Source organism: Tiliqua scincoides, chromosome 4 (genome assembly GCF_035046505.1).
Source record: "Tiliqua scincoides isolate rTilSci1 chromosome 4, rTilSci1.hap2, whole genome shotgun sequence".
In the NCBI taxonomy this organism is placed as follows: Eukaryota; Metazoa; Chordata; class Lepidosauria; order Squamata; family Scincidae; genus Tiliqua; species Tiliqua scincoides.
The window spans coordinates 111,340,565-111,365,069 of NC_089824.1; the positions used below are offsets into that span (position 1 = coordinate 111,340,565).

Consider the following 24,505-nt stretch of genomic DNA (forward strand, 5'->3'; position numbering starts at 1 on the left):
ATTTGTGGCCCAGTCTGGCCCGCAGGGAGCCCCCAGTCTCCAGTGAGCTTCTGGCCCAAGGCAACTGCTGTCAGTGTGAGGGCAACTGTTTGACCTCTCCTGTGAGCTTTGGAACAAGGGCTTCCTCCACTGCTTGCTGTTTCACATCTGTGATGCAGCAGCAGCAGCAAAGGAAAAGACAGCCTTGCTTTGTGCAAGATGAACTGTTGCAAGACATTCCTTCATTCATATAAGTTCAATCTCTAATATATTCATTATGTAAATTTATTCAAATTTTCAGATATTCAAATTTTAAATGTAAATGGATTCTTTTTTTCCCCCCAGCCCCTGACACAGTGTCAGAGAGATGATGTGGCCCTTCTGACTGGAGCATACGGATAATGTTGTAATCAGATTATTGCAGTGCAGTATTTGTTCTGCTTTCTTCCTGTACTTTGTCTGATCTGCAGCAGTTTTTTTTGTTTGTTTAAAATGCAGTTGCAGAACCTGACTGTCCACATATTACATTTGCTCACTGCGAATTTGTACTGGCAGCATTTGCTCACCACAACAAGAGAGGGAAATAGGGGCCCAGTGCAAGACTGTGCTCCAGGGCACCCTGCAACCTAGTGCAGACACTGAATGTGATAAAAAGAATTCATAGTTGTGTCATATATGGTTAGCTGAAATCATGGGGTCTGGTGGGGCACACAAACATGGAGCTGGCCCTAACTGAATGGATGTTGTTCTGGTGTTGGAGCCAGATATGCTTCTGTAAGAGTTTGAAATCAAATGAATGCAGAAGAAGAAACTGCTACTATGAAATAAGGTGAAGCAGCAACTTCAGGTGCTGGATTATGGGTGCCATTAAGGGTGAGAGTACGATAGGACTAAGCTGACCCAGGAGACACCATCTGCTGGCAAGTTTTCATTCACAAGCCCCAAGTAGTGTGTTTGCGAAGCTGTAAATTTCTGTGAGATTGGTGGATTGTGCGTCATGTTGGATTGTCTAACCTCAAGCTCCAAAAGGCTTTTGGCTGCCTCTGTAGAATGTATCATGGAGGCTCCTAGAAAATTTGCCAGGAGCATTGTCATAACCAATGCTTCTTATTCCCTTCACAGACATTGATGGCCCAACTAATCTGGTAACCAACCAAGTGACAGAAGATACAGCTACCATATCCTGGAATGGGCCTCAGGCTCCCATAGACAGATATGTAGCAAGCTACACCTCAGCTGATGGAGATACTAAGGAGGTGACTGTGGGAAAGGACAAAAGAACTACCACCCTGATGGGTTTGAAACCAGGCACTGAGTATACCATCTATATCTGGGCTGTGAAGGGTACCCAGCAGAGCAGGAAGACAAGCACAAAAACTGTAACAGGTAATCCACAGATGTGACATTTCCTGCTTCAAGCTTCCAGTTCAGCCAAAGGAGAGTGCTTAGTTGAGTTTGCTTTTTCTTCACAGGAACTGGATCTGACAAGCATTCTGGCAAAGTAGTTTATGTGCATGATCAGTTGCCAGTTCTATCTTCCTAGACTATCCCATTAATATTAAACTAATAAACTCTTACTGGTCTACTGTGCTCTGCTTGCTAAGCACTGGGACTAGCTGTAGGAACCACTGTATCTCATCAGTACTTATACAACTATGCTGATTGCTAGTGCATTTCAAGCATAATTTAAAGTACTTTACTATTAAAGCTCAGGGTTGAGACTTGAGATACAATTGCTCCATTCAGCATCTAACATCTGAAGCCCTTTTTTGGGTCCTCCTGTCTGATGAATGAGGTGGTTGGTGAATGCAGAAAGGGGCTTTAAAATTCTAGCACCCCAGATGTGCTAGTGAGGTTCACCTGGTATCAAATTTGATGTCTTTCAGGTGCCAAAAGACTTTATTATTTGCCCAGGACACATCAGCTAGCTAATTCTAATCTGGTCATTTATATTCCTCCTTCCTTGTTTTTATTTTATTTTGATTGTTTTTATATTTTGTCCTTCTTCAGGATATCCTATAATATCCTATAAGAAGGATATTTTTTATCTTTCTTTATACAGGTGGGGCCTCTGTATCCACGGATTCTGCATCTGAGGATTTGGCTCAATGCAGGTCCCTTGGACCCACATTGGGCCAGACTTGGCCCAACCTGAGCCCTCCAGGGGCATTTGGAACTGTGCTCTGGTTGCCTCTGGAGGGCTTTCAGAAGAGCTTCCCCGGGCTTCAGAATGCCTTATAAAGACAAAAAAAACCTGGTTTCCTTCCACAAACTGGAGGTTGCGGCTTTTCGACCCTAAAGGCTGTTCTGGAGCTCGCAGATGCGTGTGGCCTCTGCAGATTTCAGAAAGCCCTCCAGAGATGACTGTAGCACAGCTCCAGTCACCACTGAAGGGCTTAAAGGGACAAAAACCATGGATTTGATTATCCACAGTTTTCTATATCTGCGGGGGGGGGAGGGGGTCTGAGAAGAGATCCCTAGTGGATACCAAGGCCCCACATGTATAGCTGCTTTGAGAACTTGCTAACTGAAGAGTGGCATATAAGACTTTTATAAGAGTGGCATATAAGACTTTTCATAAACAAACATAGTTCAAATAAATAAATAATCAGTCAAGTACTGGTTAATTCAAATCCTCAGGTTCCAGAAACGATAATGACAATTGATACTGAAAGAAAATAACAGTAATGCTTTGATTCACAGAAATAGATGGCCCTACAAACATTACCACAGACCAAGCAACAGAGAACACTGCCACTGTCTCTTGGAACAAGGCCTTGGCTCCCATAGAGCAATACATTCTGAGCTATACGTCTGCTGATGGAGAAACTAGGGAGATAGCAGTTGGGAAGGATAAGGCCAGCACTACCTTGACTGGACTGAAACCAGGCATGGAATATGTTATCTACACCTGGGCTGTGAAGGGAAGTCAGCAGAGCAAGAGGTCTGGCACAAAAGCGGTGACAGGTAAATTGAGCAGGGGATGTGGGAAGGTAAATAGGTTACTCTGTTTACTTCTAAATTTTTGGGTGTCCCTTGGAAAAAGATTATGCATATCATCACATTAAAGGTTACATTGAATATGGGCTGCCTTGCTGTGGCAACACCATCCTATACTGTTTTGCTTTCCAAACACGCAAATTTTTCCTGGCCTGACCTGATCTCTGGTAAAAAAAATTGATTCTGTAGTGCCAATAAAGTCAGCGTTTCCAGCAATACAAAGCCATATATCTGACATGGCACCTATTGTGATGTCGTTGGAGAACTTTAGGTTGGATTGTGCTTCATGTTAGTTAGTAGAAGAGAGATGCCATTTTGATTTTCTACCTCGGGCACCAGAATATCTTGGACCCCAAAATATGTCTATGTAGAAATGCCCCAAGATGGTTGCTTCCATACAAGCCGTTTTCTCTAGATTGGCACTGGTCATTCACTCAGTTATTACAGAGAATTCAGATAATGGAATTGTCAAACTGTTACATCTTCCATGTCATCCTATTTTTAAATACTAGATCTGTGACCATTTTTTCCTTACTCTGTTTCTCTGCCCTTTCATGTGGCTGGAAGGAACATTTGCAGAATCATCCTAAATTGCCTAGTAGTTGATATGACTGTCTAACACTAGCACTAGAGTTTCTTTGCACTATAAGGGCTTCTTTTCAGGATTAGGTACATATAAAGAGAGATAGACAAGCCAAATTGTACAGAAGTAGTCGGTCCAGGCAGACCCCCAAGCTGCGGATCTGCAACTTCAGGGGGAGTGCAACCCCATTCAGTGCTGGCCAATACTCTAGCACAGGGGTGTCCAAAGTTTTTGGCTGGAGGGCCACATCATCTCTCTGACACTGTGTCGGGGGCCGAGGAAAAAAAGAATTAATTTCCATTTAAAATTTGAATAAATTTGCATAAGTTTACATAAATGAATATATTAAAGATGAACTTATATGAATGAATGAAGGTATTGCAATAGCTCAAGGCCTATAAAAGGCCTTGCTCAAAGCAAGGCTGACCTTTCCTTTGCTGCCGCTACAGCATCACAGACATGAAACAGCAAATAGTGGAGGGAGCCCTCATCCCACAGCTCACCCAAGAGGTCAAACAGTCACCCTCACGCTGAGAGCAGTTGCGTCAGGCCAGTGCGGGCTCCAGCAAATCTCCAGAGGGCCAGAGGCTCATTGGAGACTGGGGGCTCCCTGAGGGCTGCATTGAGAAGCTTTGAGGGCCGCATGTGGCCCCAGGGCTGGGGTTTGGGCACCCCTGCTCTAGCACATGCAGTGTGGATTTCTGAACCAGGAGAACCTCTGTCTTGTTCGGATTTAATTTCAGCTTGTTAGTCCTCATCCAGATTCCCACCACCTCCAGGCAGTGCTCCAGGACTTCAACAGCCACCCTGGAATCAGGTGAGAAAGAGCTGGGTGTCATCAGCATATTGATAGCACCCCACTCCAAATCCCCAGATGATCTCTCCCAGTGGGTTCAGGTAGATATTAAAGAGCATACAGGAACGGACCCTGTGGCACCCCACACCTCAAGCATCAGGGTGCCAAGCAGGCATCCCCCAGCACCACCATCTGGGACCTCTCTGCCAAGTGGGAGCGGAACCACCACAAAACAATGCCCCCCCCCCAACTCCCTAATCGGCCAATTGGCCCAGAAGGATACCATGGTCGATGATGTTGAAAGCCTCTGAGAGGTCCAGCAGGACTAACAGGGACGTGCTCCCCCTGTCCAGTCCCTGGCATAGGTCATTCACCAAGGTGACCAAGGCAGTTTCTGTCCCAAAGTCCAGCCTGAAACCAGATTGTAATGGATCCAGATAATCTGTTTCATCCAAAACCTTCTGGAGTTGAGATGCCACCACCTGTTGAATGACCTTGCCCAGAAACAGGCAGTTCAAGCCAGAAACAGGAAGTTCAACAGGTCAAGCCACTGCCTACCTCGAAGCAAGTGGCAGCACCCCTTCCGTCAAAGAAGAATTGACCACTCTCCCCATCCACTCGACCAGTACCCCCTGGGCAGCTCTAATAAAGCAAGCTAGGCAAGGGTCAAGCAGGCAGGCTGTCGGCCTCACACTCCAAAGGAATCTGTCCACATTCTCAGGCTGTACAAGCTGAAATGAATCCCACAAAACTGGACAAGCAGATGCCAAGGGGACATCATCAGACATTGTCACTGTTGCATCCAAATCATGAGGAACAATGTTATCTGCAAAATGCTTTGCGAACAGGTTTACAGCGGGTGACCGTGTGTTCCTTCTGTTCTAACAGAGGGTCCTGGTGGAGTAGGCCACACCACATGGAACAATTCTGCTGGAGAATTTTATTACTCCCACCTGTAGTCTGAAGTGAAAGAGTTCAGAATTCTATAATCTCAGCATACCACTGCACTAATGTGTATACTAGGTCTAACTTTTTGAGTATGTTTTTGTTTTTTAAAATTGTGTTTTGTTTGAAAAGTTAACCCAGAGGGCTCAATCCTATCCAACTTACCAGTGCTGAAGCAGCCTAGCTAACAGGGCTTGTGCTGCATCCTGCAATGAGGGCATCACAGAAGGCACCTCAAGCTAAGGGCAGTGACATAGCTAAGGGGGTGCAGGAGGTAGCAGTTGCATCAAGCTTTAGAGGGGCAACAAGCTGTGCTTGACACTAGTGACCGAAACTGTGAAAATCTTGGTATGTATGAAGAATACCATCATGTTATATATCATTGGAAAGGTAATTTAATGCAGAATGCAATGAAATAAACTGCACTGGAATATCTGTATTCTATCAAAAGTTATGGCCAATTAACCAGAAAATGAAAACACAACTGTCTGTGGAACAAAAAGTGGATTTGCTTAACTCCAATCTGACCTATGAGACTGATTGTTCTGAGTGCCAATGAGGATGTTATTATGATACATCATGGAACCAATAACTTTTTATTTATTTCTTTAATTAAATTTGAATTTATAATGTAGGGGGAGCTACAAAATCTTCTTTGATCCCGGGTAGCAGATAGATGCCTTAGCTATGCCACTGATTGGGGGGAGGCAGCAGACCAATTGGGTAGTGAGCAGCTGGGGGGAGGAAGTGGGTTCCTCCCAATTTTAGGTGGGATCCTCCACACCCAACTCTTTAAAAAGCCTGGGTGTGATGTCACTTCCAGTTGTGACATCACTTCCGGGGCAATATTTTGAGCTTGGCAGCGGGTTACACGATCATTAGCTACGCCACTGGCTAAGGGAACATTTGTTCCCTTATCTCAGGGCTGCATTGCAGCTGCTTCAGTGCTGGCTAGGTGGATAGGATTGGGTGTTCAGTGTGCTGCAGCTGTGAAAAAGGCAATTTTCATGTTAGGGGCCATTAGGAAAGAGACTGATACAATTAATGTTATATTGCCACATACAAGTCTATGATGTGGCTGCACTTGAAATACTGTAGACCAGTGGTTCTAAAATGTTTCACCACCATGACCCACTTTGTCAGCCACAGCAGTCACATCATGCCCCAGAATTCTGGGTAGTGCCCCAGTATGCAAAGCCGCAAGGCATTCTGGGACATGCTGCAGCACAATTTCTTGTGGCTTCTTGGTCATGCTGGCCCCATGACCCACCAAAAACTGGGTTGCGACCCATTTGTTGGTCATGACCCACAGTTTGAGAACCGCTGCTGTTGACAGTTTTGGTCACCACACCTCAAGAAGGATATTATATAACTGGGAAGAGTGCAAAAGATGACAACGAAAACAATTAGAGGCCTGGAAAATTTTCCTTACAAGAAAAGGCTGTAATGTTTGGGGCTTTTTAACTTGGGGGGGGGGAATATGATTGAGACTTATAAAATACAGACAGGGAAGAAAGAAATTTTTTCTTGCTTTTTCATTGAATTGGTCATCCAATGAAACTGATGGGCAAGAGATTTCAGATGGACAAATGAAGCTGGTATTTTACACAGTGCATAATTAGTTTGTGGAATCGGTTGCCACAAGATGTGGTGATGGCCATTAGCTTGGAAGGCTTTAACAGGAGATTGGAAGTCTATCAGTAATTACTAGTCATGATGGCTACATTTGACCTTCAATCAAATATTGTTTGACAGCAATAATCAATTGCAGGGGAACAATGAGAGGGGAGAGATATGCCTTTTTGTCCTGCTTGTGGGCTTCTCAGAGGCAGCTGGTGGACCTCTCTGAGTACAGGATGCTGGACTAGGAGGGCCTTTGGCTTGATCCAGCAGGACTTTGCTTATATTATTAGGTTTGGGTGATTTATTTTTTGTGGTTGTCTGTACTTTATTTTGTTTAATTTGTTCACTGCCTTGCGTTTACTTTTTTATTTTTTGGAACAGCAGGGTATAAATTTTTGCATAAATAATGAATATTGAGGAGGCCTCGGAAGCATGTATAGGCATATTATTTAAGGCTTATTCAATGAATTCATGAGGTTGAAGGGAAATTTGAACTGGAAACCACTTGGCTCACGTTCTCTACTTCAGGTGCCTTCTGCTTCCACACTACTTCCTGTAGTGTGTTATTGCATAAAAAGTGCTATACATACAAAAAAGGAAGTATTGGAACCTGCCCTTTGAATAAGCTCCAATGGTTACTACCAAATCTACTGGAATAGCTCTTCTAAAAGCCATCTCAGTGCCAAACCCAGCAAGCATAGATGTGTTTGGAACTCTGCAGCCCCCTCTGCTGTACGCAGGAGAAGAACCAAGCACTGAATATTTTTAGGCTTGCTTTTTTTGGCAAAACACTTCCCTCTGCTGCAATCAGTGTAACCTGTTCAGTTTGCATGGTTTTTTTGCTCACAATTACTGGGCTGGTAACCGATTTTGAGGGGGGATATATACTGTACTGTAAAAATGCTAAATCTTAGCATGTCCAAGTCTACTGGTTTCCTTCCTTAGATACTGCTGTCTTTCCTGGGTGTTCAGGATGAGACAGATAGGAACCTTATGCATTATATTGGATTGCAGAATAAACGTGGATACGCAAAGCGAGGTGGGGGGAAGGGGAGGGAAGAGTAAACTTGAAGGGTACCTTGTGGCAAAATTCATCCCTGAGGAAATTAAGTCTAAGTACTTTATTTTGCTATGTGAACTACTTTTATGTTGAAAAGTGAATTGAAAGCATATTCTTTCCCTGTTTGCCCTCCTCTCTCTCCTCTATGGCCTTCTTTGTGTCAGATTTAGATTTAAGCACATTAGGGCAGGGATCTGTGTTTTTACTTATGTAACTCTGTAAAATGTGATACACATGAATGATGCAATATATTAATAATATACTTATGCACAGTCTGATTCAAAACAAGTGTGCACTTAAAGAAGGCTTTGCTAAAAGGGCAGGAATGAACGGCATTGTGCAAACTTTGTTCAAATTACCATAACTAGAGCTTTGATGGATGTTGTGATAAGATTCATATGGGTTTTATGAGGTAAAATTTTAGAGCTTAGAAACAGAAGTGCAGCACAACTCAAGGCAGGGCTTAGTATTGGGGAGCTGAACAATCTAGTGGCATTAGGTTATAAAGATAGGTTGTTAGGTGATATACCAGAAGGATTGCAGAGAGATGATGATTTTGGGGAGAGTTAAAAGTAGTTCGGAAGTGTGATCCCTGCTTTTTGTTGTGGGGTGAAGATTTACCTATCTTCACCCCACATTTGTCTCTGGTAAACATGTTTTGCAAAGTTTGTCTTGTTTTTAAAAGTCTGCTGAAACAGAAGTAAGTGGGACAAAAGGAATGAGTGCATAGATGATGGGAAAGCTAAGCCTCTTTCATACCATTCCCTCATTTTGTGTTCTGCTTAGAAATTGATCCTCCCAGGAATGTTCGTGTTTCAGATGTGACTCAATCCAGTGGAGTGATCACTTGGTTGCCACCTGATGCTCAAATCAGTGGTTATCTTCTCACCTATCAGGAGCCAGATGGCACCAGCAGGGTAAGTCTGTACATTACTGTGGGAATAATCCAGCAGTTCAGATTCAACAAGTCTTTTCAGAGGGCAGGTGTGATATGTCTATTTCACACTCATCAGGGAGCTGCAGTCAGTCCTGGCTCTCTTAGGCTGCAATCCTTTGCACCAGTGGTTCTCAGGCTTTTCAGCATGGGACCCACTTTTTAAAATGACAATCTGTCCAGGACTCACTGGAAGTGATGTCATTGACCTGGAAGTGATGTCATGGCCAGAAGTGACATCATCAAGCAGGAAGTGTCATCTTTGTTATGCCAGCACCAGAAGTGATGTCATCAATCAGGAAGTGGCTGCCATAATGGATCAAAAGCAAAATCCTAAGCATGTCTACTCAGAAATAAGTCCCCTTATAGTCAATGGGGCTTACTCCCAGGAAAGTGTGGATAGGATTGTAGCCATTGAGAGTGGCAGTCTCCAGTCCTAGGCATGTCTACTCAGAAGTACATCCATTCTAGTCAATGGGGCTTACTCCCAGGAAAGTGTGGCTAGGATTTTAGCCTGAGAGCCCAAGCCTAGGCATGTCTACTTAGAAGTAAGTCCCCTGATAGTCAATGGGGTTTACTCCCAGGAAAGTGTGGATAGGACTGTAACCTTTGAGAGTGGCAGTCTCTCACTGAACCCAGTCCTAGACATGCCTACTCAGAAGCACATCCATTCTAGTCCGAATTCCAAGAACCTTTATTGGCATACAATCCATTCTAGTCAATGGGGCTTACTCCCAGGAAAGTGTGGATAGCCCAACTCATCCCTTTCTCAATTCAACCCCCCCCCAAACCCCAAACTTATCCGAGCTCCGAGCCAGGCAGCTCCAGGCGCTTGGGGCGGCGGTGGCGGCTCTCCTGCTTCTCCTGCCCTCCCTTCCCCCCTCAAACCGCTTCGGAGCCTTCTTCTCTCAGAAGGGTCCCGGCACTTTGGGTCAGCAGCCCCCTGCCTCTGCCACTCTCCCATCCTCTTGCTCGCCTGCCCGCAAGCCACTCTGGAGCCTCCTTTCCAGGCGGCGGCGGCGGCTGCTGGCGCTTGGGGGGCAGCCCCCTTCCTCCCTGCCTGGCTGCCTGCTGCTCACCCCCCTCCTCACAAGCTGCTCCGGAGCCTCCGTTCAAGGCGGCGGCAGCGGCTACTGGCGCTTGGGGGGAGCAGCCCCTTTCCTCCTCCTCCCTGCCTGCCTGCCTGCCTGCCACTCGTCCCCCTCCCCACAAGCTGCTCTGGAGCCTCCGTTCCAGGTGGTGGCGGCGGCGGCTGGCGCTTGGGGGGGCCGCCCCCTTCCTCCTTCTCCTCCCTCCCTGCCTGCCGCTCGCCCCCCTCCCCACAAGCCATTCCAAAGCCTCCATTCCAGGTGGCGGCAGCTGCTGGAGCTTGGGGGGAGCAGCCCCTTTCTTCCTCCTCTTCTTCCCTCTCCCTGCCTGCTGCTCATCCCCCTCCCCACAAGCCGCTCTGGAGCCTCTGTTCCAGGCGGCGACAGCTGCTGGCGCTTGGGGGGGCAGCCCCCTTCCTCCTCCTCCCTGCCTGCCAGCCTGCCACTCGTCCCCCTCCCCACAAGCCGCTCCAGAGTCTTCCTTCCAGGCAGCGGCGGTTGCTGCTGGCGTTTGGGGGGTCAGCCCCCTCCCTCCTTCCATCCCTCTTTCTCCCCCTGCCTGCCTCTCTCCCTCTGCCCCACCCACCCAGCCACTCTGGAGCCTTTCCTCTTAAGGCTCCTGGCGCCTTGAGACGGCAATCACCCCACCTCTGCTGCTTTCACTCCCTCCGCCTGCAAGCCGCTCCGTACCCATTTGCAGGCAGTGGCAGCACCATTGCCCCTTGTGGGATGCTTCCGCCAGCTTCCAAGATGGCGGCGCCCAGACAGTTGCCAACTTCCAAGATGGTGGCGCACTGCTCTTTGTGACCAATGCACTGGACATTGGGTCACGACCCACAGTTTGAGAAACACTGCTTTACACATTTACCTGGGAGTAAACCACATTGAATTTTTATGGGGGCTTCCTTCTGAGTAGACATGCCCAGGATAGTATATCTGTATGAGACATGCATCTCCAAAACTTCTTTGTTACTTGCATTCTTTATATTGCTTAGATACATGCTTTAAACAACAAATTAGAATTGCTCTAAAAATGCAATGTGTGAAAAAGCCTATAGAACCTATTTTTAAAGTGGAATTTGAGGTCTGTTAGATCTGGCAATGGACGGAGAGTGCTGCCAACTCTTGTGGCAGTGCTCCCAAAATGGCCTCAGTAGGATTGATCTGTCACAGTGATAGGGTAGTTTTTGAAATCTTGTGATAATTACAAGCCACTGTGAAAGTTTTTTAAAACTGCTGGGTAAAGTATGAATTTTATTTTAAATTCATAATCCAAAACATTTCTAGCTCACATACAATGACATATAACAATAAAACATTAGATCCACATAAAACAAACTTAAGAAACAGTGGGCATGAAAACAGTCTTGCTGAACTCTGTGGTTTTCAAACTCTCTGGGAGTTTGAAAAGTGCAGTAAGTTCTTGGGAGGGAGGCAGCGGGGGCAGGGTGAAGGCAGCAACGTGATCCCCAGGACCCTGCCGCCCAGGAGGAAGTGGGGCATGATCGCTCTACTTTCACTTTGAACCAGCTGGGGAGCTCTGCAGGCACTCGTGCAAGGCTCCCCGCACCCTGGGAAGGTGAGTACGTCCCTGCAGCCCTGTTAACGATGTGATCGTGGGGATCGCATTGCTGCCTCCCCCCCTGCCCCTACCATCAGGGGGCAGAGGCCAGGGCTGTCAGGCTGGGCAGTCGCGACGCTCCAGTCTGAATACTACAGCTATAACTGATCAAACAGTAAAAGTATGTGTTTAGCATTTTTTTCAGAATAGTCATTTAAGTCTCAAAGCGATTTTTAAAAATTTTATGTGCAGTGTGCTTGTATTTTTGGGACACAGATGTAACCTGTTCCCTTTGAATAATGGATTTAATTATATTCTGTTTGTACTATGAGTGATATCCATTGAGAAAATATCACAGCATTCCTTGGGAGATGGAATTTTTCATCTTTTCATGGATTGATCGGTGGCTATCATTTTTCTCCATGTCCCAGGTCTAACTCTGACAGGGTACAGATTGCAGAAAGAAGGAAGGAGGAGGAGATACAGAAGAATTCTCAGTGGAATGTAATGTTAGCCTGTGTTTTTCTTCTGTGTGGCAGGAAATACTACTAGGTCCTAATGATGTGAAGTATGTGCTAGAAGGCCTTACTCGAGGTACTAAGTACACCATAAATATTGTGGCATTTAAGGGAGATCGATGGAGCAAGAAGGCTTCAATCTCCTTTTCTACAGGTAAGCTTTGGTAGTTGCAGTAAGATTTTCACTACTTGCTGCTCAAAATTGTGTTTGTTCCTTGAACTAGTAGCATGTTATAGATGAGAATCTTTGTCTTCTGAAGAGTGAGAATTCAGGCTATTTGGAAACAGCTCTAAAATTATGAGATCAAGGAGTAAGATGCCAGACTTCAGGATTTGTCCTCAAGTTTCAGGACTTCTCCTCCATCGAAAGGGATAATTTGCACTAGCTGGGATCATAATAGGAAAATATGTAACTCAAAAACTATAATCACAAATTACATATATTCATGTTTTTAATCAAGCATTTGATTATATTATTAGGAGAGTGATGGGGTTTGAATTTGGAATTGGGTTTGGAATAAGCAGAGCTCGTATTTCCTAATCTATTATTTTTTTAATAGCATTGTTTGCCAAACCCAACTCTGAATTAGTAAGGCTGTAACAAGACAGGGAGTTTTTCCCTTCGCTAGATAGTGTGTACTTCCACTTTGAAGGGTAGAATTCATGTTGCTGAACTGAGAAACACTGTAGGTGTATTTAAAAGAGTTCCAAGAATTTATTCTGGTTTTTAAAAATTTAATCTATTCTTTAGACATTCCAAATCTGGTGAAATAAAGCCCAGATCTAATATTCAGATGCCAATTATGGAATAAATGTAGAGTTTAGCAGTTGCATAATTGGCAAGACTTGCAAACCTCCCTTGATACCATTTGCCTGTTGCCAACATTACAAAACTTAGATAGAGCTGTCAACCTCCAAAACTGGAAAATACAATAAACCAAGATAATGGTAAGTTTTGACTGATTCAATTAATTGATTATCAACTTACCACGTATGGAAGGCCAATCAATGGCCCTAAACAAAGAATTTTGTTTGTCACAAAATAATTGTCATAATTTATTCTTATTCTTACGAATTGTGGCAAAGTGCTTGTAAGGGTGGATGCTAACAATTTGCAAAATTTCACCTGAAAATGAGATGGGAGAATCAGTACGAAGAAGCATGAATAGCTCTCTATATCTGACCATAATTGGAAAGTAGTTACTCCCTTTTATAGTCAACCCTTCTCATCCGCAGTTTTGCCACCAGCGAATTTGACTCAACATGGATGGCCACCGTGTACAAAAAGGGTCCTGCCCAGTGGTGTAGCTAACGATCCTGTTGCCCGGTGCAGAGCGCAAAATGATGCCCCAGAAGTGAGGTCACTTCCGGGTTTTTATTTCATGCCCACTTTTTCAAAAAGTGAGAAACAAAAAATGGGCAACGTCCCCCAAGCGCCAGCACCTCCCCCAGCATTCAACCCCTACTATTGTCTGAGGCAAGCCCCGCATGCATGTGAGGTGCAGACAAGGTATGCCCCTCTGCCAGGCAACCATTTTATTTTATTTATGATGTCCCGCAGCTGCCTTGGCAGGGGGAGGGAGAGGAGGCTGCGAAAGCTTGCTGGCTCACAGTGGCTGAGTGGGGAGGTGGACTGGGGGCAGGCAGATGAGAGGAAGCCGTGCCTGACTGAGGCCCCAATCCTATCTGCACTTACCTTGGCGTAAGCCCCATTGACTCTAATGGGACTTCTGAGTAGACATGCCTAGGAGGGGGCTCTCAAGCCCCCATCCTATCCACACTTTCCTGGGAGTAAGCCCCACTGACTCTAAGGGGACTTACTTCTGAGTAGATGTGCCTAGGATGCAGGAGGCAGCGATGGACGTGCCTCCCCCTCCTTCCCTGCCGCTGCTGCAAGGAGCGAGTTGGAGGCGGTTGGTGGCCCCGCAGAGGAAGCTCCCTTGCCTTGGCGGGGTGGCTGTTGGTTCTTGGGTGGGGGACTGCGGTGCCAGCACTGAGGCATCCCACAAAGATCTACCCCAGCCCCGCCAAGGTCTGGGGTGAAGCTCTTCTTGCCGGGAACTTTCCCTGTGCGGCTTCAACCGCCTTCCCAGCTCTGCTAAGGGCAGACGGGCGAGTGGCCTACCCCGTACCCCCTTCGCTTTCCCTTCCCACCCAAGTGAGGGCAGCCCAGGCAGGGCTTTCCTGACCTCGCTCCGAGGGGCTTCCCTGCTCCCTCCCAGCTTCTGGAGGCTGCTGGAGGAGGGGCAATAATGTAGTCTGTTGCCACGTGCATGACTTATACTTGGCTGCATGTGGTAGTACAGCGGACAACTGTTGCCCTCGTAGTCCAAGTCGTCCATAGGAGTTGCTCCTGATGTTGCCCCCCCAGCCCCTGATGTTGCCCCTCCTGCAGCTGTAGCTTGGTGCATCTGCTACCCTCTACACCCCCTTAGCTACGCCACTGGTTCTGCCAATGCTTTAAAAAAATGTGTCCCTTTAAATTGCGGTTTTAAACTGTTTTTCTTACTATTGTAGAGCAGTGGCAGAGCGGCAGGCAGGAAGTCTCAGGGTTTAGAACTACTATTTCTGGGTCACACCCAGGTTGTGACCCCCCTTCACCCTTGCTTGCCCCAAAATGCAATGCAGAAGTATTTAATCAATTCCATGTTGCATTCTTCAGCGCCAAGAGATGCGGTTGCTTGCCTTGGCATAAACTGAAAATAGCTGTTCTCATCTCCTGAGACTACCTGCCTTCCTTTTCTACAATAGTAAGAGAAACTGTTTTCAACCACAAGGGATTTTTTTAAAAGTGGATTTCACTATCTGTGGTTTTTGACATCTACAGGGATACTGGGAATGGAACCCCAGAGAATGCCAAGGGCTGACCTGTAATCCAGTTATTCCATCATTTTTAAAGAACTGGAAAATATTTGATGTCACTAAATGCAGGAATACAGTTGGACAAGAGTCCAAAATGAGAAGATTGTACTCTCAATTTGTCCTGTTGCTTGAATTGAATATCAGCAATATCAGCGGAACTGCTTATGCCATGATATAGATATACTGAATATTTTTTGAGGAAGGGCAATAGGACTCTTTATCCGTCATCTCCTCCCACCATTCCTTCAAACTCAGCCACTTTCCTGAAGCTCCTTAGGCCAAGAATATCTGTAAGTGAAATTATAGGCTTCCCTAAGAGGCACCTAAGAAACTGTTGCACTGGGACAGGCAAAACCAATGGCTCTGAGGATTATTGCCATTAATGTAATTTGCTGAACATGACACTTAACAAAATTACAAAAAACAAATAAACAAAAAAGAAGTATACAATCTGGAGTCAACAATGGGGAAACAAAAGAGGGTGGAGTGGATGGGGAAACAAGAGTGGCAATGGATGAATATGGCAAAATGCAGTGATATATAGTTAAGCTAGTTACATATAAATTCACTCAGTTCCTCCTGCCCCATCTCTTCCTCCCTTCCCTCTGCTGACTGTGGCCTGGGGTGTTTTGCCTTGGCCTTCATTTCTTACTGTGCCATTTGTTGACAGCCAAATCACTTTTTGTCATGTCTGTATTTCTTTTTGGACTTGCTAATGGGGCTTTTCACCTGCTTTATTCCTGCAGTCAGTTTGTTCTATCCCTACCCTGCGGACTGTAGCCAGACCCAGCAAAATGGGCATTCTACCAACGGCATCTACACCATCTACCTGAATGGTGATGTCAACAGGCCCCTTCAGGTGTATTGCGACATGACCACTGATGGAGGTGGATGGATAGTGAGTGTTGCTAAAGAGGGCACTGCTCCTTTTGTTACTTTTCAAAGTATTTTATTTTCCATCTCTTTTCAAAACATTCCAAATCTTGACTTTGCTCTTTTCATTGTGTGAAGTGTATTCAGTGATGTCACTCGCTTTTGCGCCACCCATGCGGGAGGCCAGCATAGCAACCTCATGATGGACCTACTCCCACACAGTGGGTAGGACAACACCCTTGGGCAGTGGGCATGGTGACACATCATCATGCTGCCCTGGCATCATTAAATTGCACTTTTAAATTACAGCATCATACACACAGACTAAATGTATGTACCTATGTATTTATTTCTGTAAAAATGAACAGGAACAAATACACAAACTGTCTTGAGTTCTGCTCTGCCTTCCTTTCTAGTTTAGAAACTTATCCAGCCATGAAAGTATGTTTGTAAACAGGTAGTTGGCTGTAAAATTGCCCAGATCCTTCCAGCATAAGTATTACTGCTGTATCTAAAGGGCTTATACCACCTTAACTTCAGTATTCCTCTGCTTCTAGATTCCCATCACTGATATTTAGCATTTAGAAAACAGTGCTCCATGAAAGAGATACGTATATCACTTGGCTTCTGCTTGCTTCTGCAGGTGTTTCAAAGGCGAAACACAGGACAATTGGATTTCTATAAGCGCTGGAGGAATTATGTCGAAGGCTTTGGAGATCCTACAAGGGAATTTTGGCTTGGTATTGTATCTGTATGTGATTAGGGAAGGGTGAGCGGGCTTTGTAAAAGAAAGTGATTCTGACTAGGAAAGTCATGCTCTGTGAACAGCATGGGGTCATACTACAGCAGCATAGCTAGCTGGGCTAGCCCCAGAACCTCACTTGGGGGGGTGCCGCTGCAAGGCCAGCCAAGATTGCTGCTGTGGCATCTTAGGTAGAAAACACCAGCAAGTGCAGCTTAGCGATCTTGCTGCTGCCCCCATTCCTTCTCCTTTGAAAGGAATGGGGGCTGGCAGCAAGATCACACCCACTGCCACCACCTGTTTTTTCGACTTCCTCCCGCTTGGACCAGCTGCTTTTTCACTGCACACCAAGAGCAGCTGCTTACCCAGAAGTAATTGGTGGTGACATGCTGATGTCATCACATCACTGCCAATTACTTCCATGTCTGCGTGGTGGGACGACACTGCCCTGGGCAGCAGATGAAGCAGCTATGCTACTGTCATACTAGAAACTGCCCCTAGAAGTCTCAGTTGAAGTGGCTGTGTAGATCCACCAAAATATTTGTCTTAGTGATGTCAAACATATGTTGTCCTATTGGTTCTGTTGGCAAGGCTTAATTTATTTAAACTAAAGTCTCACATAAGTCCAACAACATAGGGATATGTGTAGAATATCAGCAAATAGATCATTGGTTTAAAACAGTGAAATTCAAACTTCTTTCTCTCAAGGAACCTTTTCCACCTCTGTTTGCTGAGGATCCCAAAGGCAGTTGGGTCAATTCTAGAGCACATTATCTGTTCATTTGGGACACTGATGAACTGCATGAACTTGCTGTAGAGCAGGCCTGTGGCTCACATTTGGTCCCAGAAAGAGTTTTCTGTCATTCTTCCTCATTCAGCCCCATGCCACGTTTAGCTTGCAATGTGCTTCTTCTTACCTGGGAGATGCCTCTCTGAGTGGGAAATGAGAGATGGCCTCTTTTTATCTCTTTAAAGTGGTACCTTGCACACTGCCAGAGCCATTTCCCAAGGGATACTGTTCAACAAGTAGGGGCTAGGCAGACCAAAGGGAGTCTTAGGGCACAACCCAAACCTGCGCTGGAGCAGGCAAACCAGGAGGCTTGCACTGCATCCAACGTGGGTTACTGTCCAGCAGTGACTCAGCCCGAGGCAAGGGGAAACTCTTCCTCTTACCCCTGGGTAAGGGCTGCTGGCCCCAATGGGTCTCCTCGGACCTGCACCACCTCTGGAGGTGGCGCAAGTTCAAGGAGAGCAGAGCGGCTCGAAGCCACTCCATTCTCCCTGGGGACGGGTTGGGTTCCAGCATAACCGCCGGGTCCCAGCCCTGCCCCCGGTTTCCCACATGCCTGGCCCTGGGGCTGCCCATTGCCTGCCCTCCCCCAGCCCAGAAACGCCTCTCTCCCTCCTCGTCCCCACCCCCACGCCTACCTTTGCTGCTTGTGTCGGCGTGGGTGCACTGGTGCAAGCGGCAGGGAAGAAGCTGCTGCGGAGGCATCTGCCAGCCTCCGTGCATTGGTGCATCTGGATGCGCTGACACAGCTTCCTCCCACGGCGGTGCAAACGTGCTTTACGGCACGTTCGCGACCCTCCAGGGGCTCCTATGCCGGCATAACTGCTGGTTAGGCTTGCACCCTTAGTGTCACATTTTTCTGGCCATTGAGTACCCCTCCTGTCAGGAAATGAGACATCAATCAATGGGAGCTTCCTATCCTGGGTCAAACAGCAGCTGTCAGGAGGCTGATATAGGTTGGGAAAGGTTGGGGTATAGGTCTCAGGGCAAAAGGTTTCAGCCCCATCCCTCATGCCAAGATCAACACTACATGGCTATGAAGTAGAATTAAATACATTCACAGAGGATAAGTCCATCAACAGCTATTAGATATGATAATGACATGGAAACTCCATACTTGGAGGCAGTATACCTGTGAATGTCAGATGCTGAGGACAAACACTGTGGTGGACACCACTTTCGTGTCCTGCTTGTGTACTTCCCAGATGCTGCTTGCAATGGAATGGGTCTAGATGGGCCATTTGTCTGATCCTTCAAAGTTCTTCATGTGTTCTTATGTGGTATGCGTAAACTTCCAGGCCTTGTTGCCTGGAGGCAATTTTTGTTGACCTTCCTGCTTGCCTTTGGTGAGTATTTGCAGACCTTTTAAGCATTACCCTGTACGACTTCTTTTAGGCCTTGACAAACTGCATGAACTAACCAGTACTGCTGCAGTTCCATTTGAGATGAGGGTGGATTTGCGGACCTACAACGAGTCTGCTTATGCTGCCTATGACCACTTCCAGGTGGGCTCCAGCAGGGACAGATACAAGCTTTCTGTGGGAAAGTACCGAGGCACTGCTGGTAAGAAATGCACTTTACTTCTGCTGGGAATATCATGCCTTACAGAACTGAGCAAGGAAGTGGGAGACTTCCTTTATGTGCTCTGCATAGGACTAATTAGCATGGGATATGTTAAACTGTTCAAAGTCTAAATAATTTATTAGTGTATTCTAGAAAAAATAACAGACATTATTTGCTATTCCTTCCCTGTCCAACTTTTTACATATAGAAACTTCAATGCATGTACAAAGTGTGGCATCTCTAAGCCTTTTGCCATTGCTAGTCTGGCTGCTAACAAATGTGTTACTAGCTCCTGATCATTGTTCCTTTCAGAAGATGGAAAAGAGCCATTATTGGATCCATTTGGGGCACATATTCTATAACATTTTGAATTGTTTCCAGTATTTCTGTATACCCACACATGATTGCTAAAAATGAATTAAAGCCTACCATCAACTGACTACATTTCCAACATCTGTCTAAACCAGGGGTGCCCAAACCCCAGCCTGGGGGCCACTTGGAGCCCTTGGGGGCTCCCAATCTGGCCCTCGGGGAGCTCTCAGTCTCCAATGAGCCTCTGGCCCTCTGGAGACTTGATGGAGTCCACACTGGCCTGACGCAACTGCTCTCAGCATGAGGATGACTGTTCGACCTCTCACCCGAGCTGTGGGACGAGGATTCCCTCCACTACTTGCTGTTTCACATCTGTGATGCAGCAGTGGCAGCAAAGGAATGGCTAGCCTTGCTTTGTGCAGGGCCTTTTATAGGCCTTGAGCTACTGCAAGACCTTCATTCATTCATATAAGTTCAATCTCTAAAAAATTCATTTACGTAAATTTATTCAAATTTTAAATGTAAATTAATTCATTTTTTTCCGGCCCACAACACAGTGTTAGAGAGATGATGTGGCCCTTCTGCCAAAATGTTTGGACACCCCTGGTCTAAACAATTGTGTATTTTGCAAAGGTTAGCTTGTGTTTAATATTTGTAGAACACTCTGTATCACTTACATCAGAGGCAAATTCTGGGCTTTGAAAGATGTTCTTTTGTGTTCTGATGTCTCTAACAGCATATATTCCCAAGTCCTATTTTGCAAATCATATGTGTTCATTTGGCAGAGATCCCCATGACTTTTAATGCTCCTTTCTTGCCTGATTCAGGGGATGCCATGACTTACCATAATGGCTGGAAATTTACTACCTGGGACAGGGACAATGACATAGCTCTCAGCAACTGTGCGATAACACACCGTGGTGGCTGGTGGTACAAGAACTGCCACTTGGCGAACCTCAATGGCAAATATGGAGAAGATAAGCACAGTGAGGTAAGTACACAGCTCTTCTGATACCCAGGTTTGTTTTTCCTTATTTGTGATTGCTTTCTTATGGAACAAATTATATACCTTTTTTGCTTTTTATTCTGTTAGCTGAGAATCTTCCACATGGGTTTTGATTGTATGGTTGCAAAACTTACGTGGTTGTTGATATCTACCAGGGAGCTTTACATGAGCTGGTGGGTCACAACCCAACAGTTTGAGAACCACTGCCCTAGAGGGCAAAAGAGTCGTCTTTTGCTGCAACTTGTATTTGACTTTGAAAAGGCAGCCATCTCCTCCCCCTTGCTTGTGGCAAGAAGGAGAGAAAGGCATTGAAAACAGTGTGTATTTGAACCATGGCTGATTCTTTGGTCTTTTGATTGGCTCGCAATGAAGGAAAGCAGTATTCTGATTGATCCTGTCAGCACTCAGGGGTTTACTTGCCATCTGAGGCAACCTTCGTGGAGTGAAAGGAGCTAAGAGCCTTCACTGACATTTGGCAGGAAGTGGGTATCCATGTGGCTGTTGCCAAAAATTACTGCAATGTGCAGCAGTTCTGCCACCATTACAGAGAAGATCAAGGACAAGAGGAATCTTGGGCCACAGAGGAGCAAACCAAGCAACTTCAGAGGGAGCACAAACTTGTGAAGGAGGGCTATAGCTGTTCTGGGTATTCCAGGACAAGTATGCCCTTCTTTGACATCCTTGACCAGTTCCTCTGTGTGAACTGTGGAACTAGGGGAAGGGGTCTAGTTAGCAGGAGCAGGGAGAGGTGGACTATGGGGGAGATGTCTTCCATGCCTTCCATGCAGTAAAGATCGGACAGATGCTGTATTAGTTAAAAGCATGCTCTCCAATGCAGAAACTGAGCAATGGAGACCTCGGATGGCCAGGGCAAGAGGATGCATCATCTGAGGGACAGGTAGAAGCAGCAGTGTGTCAAATTTTCCAGGGAGCTATTGCAGGCAAACCCAGAGATAATGGAAAAGCTTTTAAAGACCTTCAGTTGCCTCCAGGGCAGAAATATTGTGGTGTGGCATGCATGTATGGACAGGGCAGTGGCCAGCCAGTAGTGAGTTTTGGACAATAGACAACCAAGTTTGAGGCATTGGCACAACAAAGGTCCCAAGACACTAGGATGGTTGATACTGTTGAAAATAACAAATTGTGGTGGTGTTTGTTTTTATCCAAATTCTTATTCAAAATTGTACAAACAGTGCAATAAGTGCAAAACAGTGCAAAACAGTGCAATTGTACAAACAGCACAATAAGCATTTCAAATGTGATTTTAGATCAGCAATTTTCAAGCATTGTGCCATGGCGTATTGGTGTGTCGCAAATGGTCCGCAGGTGTGCCATGGAAGTTTGGGAGAGGGTCATTTGTTAGTAGGGGCACCGTTACCAAATATATAATGCGTGCACGCATACACACACACGTATATACACTATACATACATATATGTATATACACTACACTACACACACACACACACACACACACAGTATATATACAGGTTGAGACTAATTATTCGTGTGGGTTCCAAGCACTCAAGTGGATAGCAAAAAAAGGAACTATAGCAAATCAATTTAGAAAGCAAAGTTTCTTTGCTCAGTTGATTGAAAAACAGCCTTGCTAACCTTTGTGATGTTAAGATAGAGTCATTAAGAGGACAATCCAACAATCAGTCTCTCTCAAAGTGCTTAGAAAGGCTTCACTCCAACCCCTCCTGTCACCAATGCAAAGTATCTTTCTTTCAGGGGGAAGGGAGGGGTCGCCTGGAGAGAGAAGGATTGATGGATTGTCAGCCAGCTGCCTTCTCTCTCTGTCTCTCATTAAGGAGGCTGTTGTTAAAGGACTGTTTAGTTTTTAAAACTGTTTTTAAAGGGGTGCATTTTTCCTGTTTTCCAGGTATCAGCACATTCCTTCTCATTTGCAGGGGCCATTCATGTTGAGTCAAAAAATCCGTGTATAAATAGGCTGGACCTGTACACAGATTTCCTTGGGAAACTGAAAGTAGTGTTTTTTCGACTGAAGCCTGCAGAGGCCGCACATGCGGCCGCAGGTGCGGCTTCTGCAGGCTTTAGAAAGCCCTCCAGAGGCAACAGGAGCACTACTCCGGTCGCCTATGGAGGGCTCAGGTCTAGCTTAATGAGTGTTGAGCCAGATCCATGGATACACAATCCGCAGATATGGAGGCCACACCTGTATACCCCTAGCTTGTTTTTCTAAGCTTCTCAAAAGTGCAGCACCACACAGAAGCCCCAGAAAAGGGGCTTTTATAGAGAGTGGCTTGGGGCAGAGGGGAGGTCCAGATCCAAACATTTTCACCTGATCACAATCACATAGAGATCACAGTTGAGATCGCCTCACCTCCAGATTACAGTACAGTGCTGGTACCCTACCTGGGCATAAGAACATAAGAACAGCCCCACTGGATCAGGCCATAGGCCCATCTAGTCCAGCTTCCTGTATCTCACAGCGGCCCACCAAATGCCCCAGGAAGCACACCAGATAACAAGAGACCTCATCTGTGTGTCTCATCTGTGTAAAGTTTCTTTACTCAGTGTGTGGTCGGTCTGTGGAACTCCTTGCCACAGGATGTGGTGCTGGCGTCTAGCCTAGACGCCTTTAAAAGGGGATTGGACAAGTTTCTGGAGGAAAAATCAATTACGGGGTACAAGCCATGATGTGTATGCGCAACCTCCTGATTTTAGAAATGGGTTATGTCAGAATGCCAGATGCAAGGGAGGGCACCAGGATGAGGTCTCTTGTTATCTGGTGTGCTCCCTGGGGCATTTGGTGGGCCGCTGTGAGATACAGGAAGCTGGACTAGGTGGGCCTATGGCCTGATCCAGTGGGGCTGTTCTTATGTTCTTATGGCACACCACTTTTCACTTCTCTCCATTGTGAAAATTTCCCATTGACACCCACTCTCTGTTTCCTGGCCTTCAACCAGTTCTCAATCCATGAGAGGACCTGTCCTCTAATTCCCTGACTGTGGAGTTTTTTTAGTAGCCTTTGGTGAGGGACCGTGTCAAACGCCTTCTGAAAGTCCAGATATATAATGTCCACGGGTTCTCCCGCATCCACATGCCTGTTGACCTTTTCAAAGAAAAGGCATCCTACTCACTCCCTACCCACTCCATCTCTTCCCCCAGCTGCTGCACATGCGCTCACCCTCTAGCACACTGGTTCCCAACCTGTGGTCTGGAGACCACAGGTGGTCTACGAGACCCTGAGAAGTGGTCCGTGAAGTCTAAGGGGAAAAAAAAGATTGCATTTGATCACTTCCAGTGTGCTCCCCCATGGACCACCACATAGGGCAAAGAATGCCCTGCAGCCAACAACAAAAGCAGCGACCCTCAAATATTCACTATAAATAATACATCTAATAAATCTCTAATTATTACCAATTTAATTGTCTTTTTTGTGTAAAGGGGTGGGGGTTGCATGCAGATCCCATGAGAGAAGGTACAGGGAGTAATTTGTAACTGGGCCCAGGGTCAAAAAGAGGACCCAAGAGCTAAAGGAGAGCAAGAAATTTCCTGGAATCTTTTCCAATCTCACCTGGACTTGCTGCCCATTTGGGACGTTGGGTGCATGGAGGCTGTAGCTGCTGCAAAGCATATGAACTGGGCCAAGGAATGCATACGTGACTCTCCTGAACACTGTCAAGTCTGGAACAAAACTGGCCTGCTATAGTAGCTCTTTGGCTTGTGGGTCTGCTTGCCATGAAGGAGTGTATCAAGGACACAGCTGTGAAACTACAGCTGCTGCAGAAGTATGTTTTAGTACACACAGGAAACTTTCCATTCTAGTGTGAGACTAAATATGATGATCTAATTTTGTGCAAGGATTTTCTATATTTAAAAATTTTTTAGAGACTAAGGGCCCAAGCTTATCCAACTTTCCAGCACTGATGCAGCCACAGTTCAGCCTCAGGGTAATGTAACAAACTTTCCCTTACCTTGAGGAGGCCTCCGCGACTAGCTCTCCCACTGCAAAATGCAGTGCAAGTCCCATTGGCAGAGCTGCATCAGCACTGGAAAGTCAGATAGGATTGGGACCTTAGGAGTGTGTTTGGTTTTCTGTATTACTGTATCTAGTTGCTGACACTGTGTGGGCAGGTAGACCTGGGTTCCACATTGGGAAGCACAGTAGATGAAGGCTCCAAAGACTTTTCCTGCTTTTGCAACCCTCCCCTTGCTGTTTTACCCCCACTCCCATTATGCTCACCCATTGCCACCATTCCCCACTCTGTTTCACCCCCTTTCCATTTGGGAAGGGGCCCAA

At 46.0% G+C, this 24,505-nt stretch overlaps 1 protein-coding gene across 1 annotated transcript in view; it reads left to right on the plus strand.

Moving 5' to 3' along the window:
• The window catches only part of TNN (tenascin N), a 44,438-nt gene that overhangs the window by 19,280 nt on the left and 653 nt on the right, over positions 1 to 24,505 (plus strand). Inside the window, exons 6-13 of the mRNA XM_066626092.1 lie at positions 1,102 to 1,365; positions 2,683 to 2,946; positions 8,773 to 8,903; positions 12,109 to 12,241; positions 15,696 to 15,847; positions 16,466 to 16,562; positions 18,750 to 18,917; positions 20,057 to 20,220. Of these exons, the coding sequence (XP_066482189.1) occupies positions 1,102 to 1,365; positions 2,683 to 2,946; positions 8,773 to 8,903; positions 12,109 to 12,241; positions 15,696 to 15,847; positions 16,466 to 16,562; positions 18,750 to 18,917; positions 20,057 to 20,220 (1,373 nt within the window). The remainder of the gene's footprint in view (positions 1 to 1,101; positions 1,366 to 2,682; positions 2,947 to 8,772; positions 8,904 to 12,108; positions 12,242 to 15,695; positions 15,848 to 16,465; positions 16,563 to 18,749; positions 18,918 to 20,056; positions 20,221 to 24,505) is intronic.